The 7,321-nt window shown below is 62.1% G+C and overlaps 1 protein-coding gene and 1 pseudogene across 1 annotated transcript; both read left to right on the top strand.

Moving 5' to 3' along the window:
- The first annotated feature begins 745 nt into the window (after positions 1–745).
- Positions 746–4,052, top strand: LOC138986785 (ubiquitin carboxyl-terminal hydrolase 17-like protein 13; annotated as a pseudogene).
- Positions 4,053–5,370: 1,318 nt separating this feature from the next.
- LOC102264709 (ubiquitin carboxyl-terminal hydrolase 17-like protein 6) lies at positions 5,371–6,972 on the top strand. Its single transcript, XM_070366716.1, has one exon. The coding sequence runs from the start codon at positions 5,371–5,373 to the stop codon at positions 6,970–6,972; it is 1,602 nt and encodes a 533-aa protein (XP_070222817.1).
- Positions 6,973–7,321: the final 349 nt, after the last annotated feature.

Genomic DNA, 7,321 nt, shown 5'->3' with positions numbered 1-7,321 from the left:
GAAAAGGAAGAAAAAGGGCAGCGGAGAGAGAAAAAAGGAGCTGCAGAAATGAATCCAAAGTTGCAGGAAGCCTATGCCTTTCTAAATGAGCTCGCTTTGGGTCTTGAGCAACGGCCCTGAAGGGAGAAAAGCATATGTGGCACTCTGCTGGCATCTTTTGGTGCTAGGACCCTGAACGCTAGAAGAGTGTCCAGTGAGAACGCATAGAAATTGGGGAGGACCTCGCTGGAGCGCAAAGTTGAGGCAAGGGTTTATTGTTGTCCGGGGAGGGGTTGTCCTCAGGCAGGGGTCTGGGGTCGGGAGACCCCTAAAGGGGAGAGGTTCGGTGGGCAGACATATGTTTCCACACGTGTGTTAGGATGTGAATGGTGAGCCCACGGAAGTCCTGTGCAGCCGGCATTTGTGTGCTGAACTCGGAAGCCCCGCAGTGAATCTCTAGCGGGCAAGGCTGGAAGGCCCAATGCCCCCGAATCATTTGCATCCTGAGCCCTTTGGTCCAGGGGGTCAGGTCGGAAGTGCGTGTGGGGCCTCGTCAAGGGGAATTCCCCGAGAAAAGTGTGGGTGGTTGGATGGCGGGAGTGGGAGTGGGCACGCCCTCGGCCGCCTCAGCCAATGAGGAGCCTGCACGTGCGGGGGTGGGGCTGTGGGGAAGCCCCCAAAGGCCCGAGGGGGCGGGGCCCAGGCCCTTTTCTGGAGCCGGACCGTCTGAGGGAAGGAGGCGTCGGCGTGCAGCTGCAGGTAGGAGATGGAAACCCTCGTGGGCCTTGTGTGCAGAGCCCCGGGGGCTGCTTCTGAGCACGGGGGAGGTGTGTGTCCGTCTCCCTTCGACGTCTTCCCCGGAGGGCAAGGTTGTGGGCCCAGCGGCGCTGGTGCGGATGCCCTTCGGGGACCCTCTGTCCCTGAGGGGCCGTCGCCGGCGCTTGGGCGTCCCCAGCGGGGTGACTTGGCTCCTGGGTCAGCAGGGCTGACGCCTGGCCAGAAAGGCGCCCTGAGTTGGCAGGGGCCGTGGGGGGTGGGGGCTGGGCTTCAGAACCTGGGGAACACCTGCTACGTGAATGCGGCGCTGCAGTGTCTGAGCCACACGCCGCCCCTGGCCAGCTGGATGGTGTCCCAGCAGCACGCCACCCTCTGTCCGGCCCGCAGCGCCTGCACGCTCTGTGCCATGCGAGCTCACGTGACCCGAGCCCTCCTTCACGCGGGAGAGGTGATCCGGGCCCCGCAAGGACCTGCTGGCGGGCTTCCACAGACACCAGCAGGAAGATGCCCACGAGTTTCTGATGTTCACTCTGAATGCCATGCAGCAAGGGTGCTTGAGTGCATCCCAGCCGTCGGGCCACGCCTCCGACACACCACCGTCATCCGTCAGATCTTCGGCGGGACCTGGAGGTCTCAGATCCAGTGTCTCCGCTGCCTCGGTGTCTCGGACACGTTCGACCCTTATCTGGACATCAGCCTGGATATCACGGCGGCTCAGAGTGTGGAGCAAGCTCTGAGAGAGCTGGTGAAGCCCGAGAAGCTGGACGCGGACAATGCCTATGACTGTGGCGTCTGTCTCCGGAAGGTGCCTGCCACCAAGAGGTTGACTTTGCACAGCACCTCCCAGGTCCTGGTGCTGGTGCTGAAGCGGTTCACACCGTGAGCGGGCCAAAAGGGCTCAGGAGGTGCGCTATCCCCAGTGCTTGGACCTGCAGCCCTACACGTCTGAGCGGAAGGCAGGGCCACTGGGCTACGTGCTCTATGCCGTGCTGGTGCACTCCGGGTGGAGCTGTGAGCGAGGACACTACTTCTGTTACGTCCGAGCGGGCAACGGCCAATGGTATAAGATGGACGATGCCAAGGTGACCGCCTGTGACGAGACCGCTGCCCTGAGCCAGAGCGCCTACGTCCTGTTCTACGCCCGGGAGGGTGCGTGGGAAGGGGGCGCTGGGGGAGGGGCAGCGGCCCCCGTCGGGGCTGACCCCACAGACCCCGGGCAGCCTGCAGGAGACGCCAGCGGCAGAGCTCCTGGGTCGGAGGAGTCCCCGGGGGACACAGAGGTCGAAGGGATGAGCTTAGAGCAGTGGAGACGCCTGCAAGAACACAGCCGACCGAAGCCGGCCTTGGAGCTGCGGAAGGTCCAGTCTGCCCTGCCTGCCGGCGCAGTCGTGATTCACCAGTCCAAACACGGAGGAGGGAGAAACCGCACGCCGCCCCAACAGGAGCACGAGCGGCTCGACCGTCCCAGCACGGACACCCGCCTCGGGGCGAAGAACGCCGGCAACGGCCCTTGTGCCAGCGGGAGGGCCAGAGCCACCAAGGGAAGAACAAGAAGCCGCGGCCGTCTCTGGGGCTGTGGCGGTAGGTCGGCTCTGACGCACATGCGCAGCAGACGCCCAGGCACACGCTGTGTGCGCGCACGCCCTGTGACGCACGCAAGAGTTCCGACGAGGCGCGTTCCTCTCGGCCGTGTCGTGTGATGCAGCCTCCTGGGAAAAGCGGGGCCTGGAGTGTGCCCGGGGTCTCGGTGTTCACTTGGGACGGGCTCGTGCCTGAGCGGCTGAGCTCTCGAGGGCTGGCTCTGCTGGGAAGTCGCTGGAGAGGATGGGGTGATGGGGTGCATGAGCGGGCCTGGGCACGGTCCGAGGGCCTCCCACTTCTGCGAGGGTGGGAGAGTCCTCTCGGGATGGGACTTTGGGTGTGGGTTTGCCTTTCGTTCCCCCGTCTCCGTTCCCTGGCCGCACCGCTGGCCTCGGGTGAGTGACGCGGCCTGGAGACGCCTCACAGAGCGCTCACAGCCAGCCGAGCAAGGAGAAGATCTCGGGAGCCCTTCGGGGGGCAGGGAAGAGCGGGTGCAGGTCCATGAACCGTCTCCTTCCGGCCGGTCAGGCTCTCGAAAATGCCCCAGACGTCGAGAGGCGTCCGGGGAGAAGACGGGCAAGCAGCCTTTATGGGTGTCTGTCCTTGGGAGGCCTCGTGCTACTTGGCGGAGGGTCCGGCAGGAATGAGGCGGGGATGCGCGCGTCCCCGGCACGACGCTCGTCCGCAAAGATCCCTGGGGCTCCATGTCCGGTGCAAGGAGTACGCTGGAGAAGCTCCAAGTGCCAAACAGGAGAAGCGATCCACAAGGCCATGAGCACCGCCACCAGCACCACCAGCACCACCAGCACCACCAGCACCAACACGAAGGCCAAGGGGAGAAAGGCAACCCAACCAGTCCCAAAGAAACTTCTCCACCAGCATCGCACCGGTGCCTGAGTGGAGATATGTCGCGCCACGTTCATTTCTGAAAGCAAAGGTCCTCCCCGCACTGAGGAAAGACCCGAGCCTACCCTAGATTGTGATAGCAAGACAACTGGACTTCCGACTCTGCCCGTCCTGTCTGGCAGTCTCATCCAGCTGGGCCCCGGGCAAACGCCTCTGGACGCGAGGAGATGCGGCCGGCCTCCAAAGTGCCTGGGGCGGTGGGGAAGCTGTCCTCCCCTAGCTGCTTTCTCGACTGCCTCATGGGCCCGTGACCCGCTGGAGGGGCACCTGAGGCCCCTTAGCGACCACCTCTCGCGTTTTTCTTTCTTTGGCTTGGCTGATGGCTTCAAACCCCAAACCCTCCATCAAACGGCAGACCGGGAATTTGCGATGGAACATCTCCGACCTCGAGGGCCAACTCTGGCTCCTGACTGCGCTAGTCGGCGTGGCAAGGAACAGAGAACGTTCCGATGGCTTGTTTCCCCCGCATGGCTACCTACGCCGCACCATGCCCTCCGCACGTAGAGAGGACAAAGAATGATGAGCAGTATCTTCCCCCGAGAACACGAGCAAGCGTGCCCTGCACGAGGAAGCGGAGCCACCCACAGTCCGCCCTCATCATCAGCACGCATCTTCCTCCGCCCCATCGTCTCAAATGGACTTACTGCTTGCCCCATCCACACCCTCTGAAGAAGGAGGAGGAGGAGGAGGAGGAGGAGGAGGAGGAGGAGGAGGAGGAGAATGTCGATGGGGGTGGCGTGACAGAGGGAATGGGAAGGTGGCCTTATGCTGGGCGAAATCCGTGCAAAAGAGAGAAAAATCCTGGCTGATCTCGTTTCTCTGTGCCATGGGAAGGAGGTAAGAGGACAGCAAGGGTGTGAGCACTTGGATCATAAAGCACAAAGCGGTAGGCTCCTAGGATGGGATGGGGGGAGCGGGAGGTGGGAGGGGTGCAATAGGCTAAGGAAGAAAACGGGGTCAGGGCCCTTCTTTCCTAGTAAGGACCAACGGAATCAACACTCCAGCTATGGTAAACCTGTGGACGGTCAAACCCCCATAGTCCTGGAAGGCAAGCATAATGTCCAGGACGGGAGAGCAAACAAACACACATGTCACACACCGAGAAGGAAAGCAACAGTCATCCTCCTCCAGGAGGGAAACCTTTTTTATACCTTGAGTTATACCGCATTTTGAGCCCCGGAATTCGAAAGACGACTGTATGAGTCAACTAGTGTATATAAAAGAGAGAAAGAGAATAAAAGCAACAAAAAAATAACAAAATGAACACAAAATTTTAAAAAAAAAAAGTTAAAAATAAATGGAAAAAAAAAAAAAAAAAAACAAAAAACCTAAAACACCCAGCAGGAAAAAAAAAAAAAAAAAAAAATGATAAAGGAAGAAGGAAAAAGGAAGAAAAAGGGCAGCGGAGAGAGAAAAAAAAGAGCTGCAGAAATGAATCAAAAGTTGCAGGAAGCCTATGCCTTTCTAAATGAGCTCGCTTTGGGTCTTGAGCAACGGCCCTGAAGGGAGAAAAGCATATGTGCACTCTGCTGGCATCTTTTGGTGCTAGGACCCTGAACGCTAGAAGAGTGTCCAGTGAGAACGCATAGAAATTGGGGAGGACCTCGCTGGAGCGCAAAGTTGAGGCAAGGGTTTATTGTTGTCCGGGGAGGGGTTGTCCTCAGGCAGGGGTCTGGGGTCGGGAGACCCCTAAAGGGGAGAGGTTCGGTGGGCAGACATATGTTTCCACACGTGTGTTAGGATGTGAATGGTGAGCCCACGGAAGTCCTGTGCAGCCGGCATTTGTGTGCTGAACTCGGAAGCCCCGCAGTGAATCTCTAGCGGGCAAGGCTGGAAGGCCCAATGCCCCCGAATCATTTGCATCCTGAGCCCTTTGGTCCAGGGGGTCAGGTCGGAAGTGCGTGTGGGGCCTCGTCAAGGGGAATTCCCCGAGAAAAGTGTGGGTGGTTGGATGGCGGGAGTGGGAGTGGGCACGCCCTCGGCCGCCTCAGCCAATGAGGAGCCTGCACGTGCGGGGGTGGGGCTGTGGGGAAGCCCCCAAAGGCCCGAGGGGGCGGGGCCCAGGCCCTTTTCTGGAGCCGGACCGTCTGAGGGAAGGAGGCGTCGGCGTGCAGCTGCAGGTAGGAGATGGAAACCCTCGTGGGCCTTGTGTGCAGAGCCCCGGGGGCTGCTTCTGAGCACGGGGGAGGTGTGTGTCCGTCTCCCTTCGACGTCTTCCCCGGAGGGCAAGGTTGTGGGCCCAGCGCCGCTGGTGCGGATGCCCTTCGGGGACCCTCTGTCCCTGAGGGGCCGTCGCCGGCGCTTGGGCGTCCCCAGCGGGGTGACTTGGCTCCTGGGTCAGCAGGGCTGACGCCTGGCCAGAAAGGCGCCCTGAGTTGGAAGGGGCCGTGGGGGGTGGGGGCTGGGCTTCAGAACCTGGGGAACACCTGCTACGTGAATGCGGCGCTGCAGTGTCTGAGCCACACGCCGCCCCTGGCCAGCTGGATGGTGTCCCAGCAGCACGCCACCCTCTGTCCGGCCCGCAGCGCCTGCACGCTCTGTGCCATGCGAGCTCACGTGACCCGAGCCCTCCTTCACGCGGGAGAGGTGATCCGGCCCCGCAAGGACCTGCTGGCGGGCTTCCACAGACACCAGCAGGAAGATGCCCGCGAGTTTCTGATGTTCACTCTGAATGCCATGCAGCAAGGGTGCTTGAGTGCATCCCAGCCGTCGGGCCACGCCTCCGAGGACACCACCGTCATCCGTCAGATCTTCGGCGGGACCTGGAGGTCTCAGATCCAGTGTCTCCGCTGCCTCGGTGTCTCGGACACGTTCGACCCTTATCTGGACATCAGCCTGGATATCACGGCGGCTCAGAGTGTGGAGCAAGCTCTGAGAGAGCTGGTGAAGCCCGAGAAGCTGGACGCGGACAATGCCTATGACTGTGGCGTCTGTCTCCGGAAGGTGCCTGCCACCAAGAGGTTGGCTTTGCACAGCACCTCCCAGGTCCTGGTGCTGGTGCTGAAGCGGTTCACACCGGTGAGCGGGGCCAAAAGGGCTCAGGAGGTGCGCTATCCCCAGTGCTTGGACCTGCAGCCCTACACGTCCGAGCGGAAGGCAGGGCCACTGGGCTACGTGCTCTATGCCGTGCTGGTGCACTCCGGGTGGAGCTGTGAGCGAGGACACTACTTCTGTTACGTCCGAGCGGGCAACGGCCAATGGTATAAGATGGACGATGCCAAGGTGACCGCCTGTGACGAGACCGCTGCCCTGAGCCAGAGCGCCTACGTCCTGTTCTACGCCCGGGAGGGTGCGTGGGAAGGGGGCGCTGGGGGAGGGGCAGCGGCCCCCGTCGGGGCTGACCCCACAGACCCCGGGCAGCCTGCAGGAGACGCCAGCGGCAGAGCTCCTGGGTCGGAGGAGTCCCCGGGGGACACAGCGGTCGAAGGGATGAGCTTCGAGCAGTGGAGACGCCTGCAAGAACACAGCCGACCGAAGCCGGCCTTGGAGCTGCGGAAGGTCCAGTCTGCCCTGCCTGCCGGCGCAGTCGTGATTCACCAGTCCAAACACGGAGGAGGGAGAAACCGCACGCCGCCCCAACAGGAGCACGAGCGGCTCGACCGTCCCAGCACGGACACCCCGCCTCCGGGGCCGAAGAACGTCGGCAACGGCCCTTGTGCCAGCGGGAGGGCCAGAGCCACCAAGGGGAAGAACAAGAAGCCGCGGCCGTCTCTGGGGCTGTGGCGGTAGGTCGGCTCTGACGCACATGCGTGCAGACGCCCAGGCACACGCTGTGTGCGGCACGCCCTGTGTGACGCACCAAGAGTTCCGACGAGGAGCGAGTTCCTCTCGGCCGTGTGCGTGATGCAGCCTCCTGGGAAGAAGCGGGGCCTGGAGTGTGCCCGGGGTCTCGGTGTTCACTTGGGACGGGCTCGTGCCTGAGCGGCTGAGCTCTCGAGGGCTGGCTCTGCTGGGAAGTCGCTGGAGAGGATGGGGTGATGGGGTGCATGAGCGGGCCTGGGCACGGTCCGAGGGCCTCCCACTTCTGCGCGGGGGGTGGGAGAGTCCTCTCGGGATGGGACTTTGGGTGTGGGTTTGC

The sequence above is a fragment of the Bos mutus genome, unplaced genomic scaffold (genome assembly GCF_027580195.1).
Source record: "Bos mutus isolate GX-2022 unplaced genomic scaffold, NWIPB_WYAK_1.1 CTG1465, whole genome shotgun sequence".
NCBI lineage: Eukaryota > Metazoa > Chordata > Mammalia > Artiodactyla > Bovidae > Bos > Bos mutus.
The sequence above is the reverse complement of the archived record's forward strand: the minus strand, read 5'-3'. Positions and strand labels throughout refer to the sequence as shown.

Excerpts from the sequence above, each read along its gene's own strand:
- LOC102264709 (XM_070366716.1), top strand. The coding sequence starts at position 5,371 with ATGGAAACCCTCGTGGGCCTTGTGTGCAGAGCCCCGGGGGCTGCTTCT.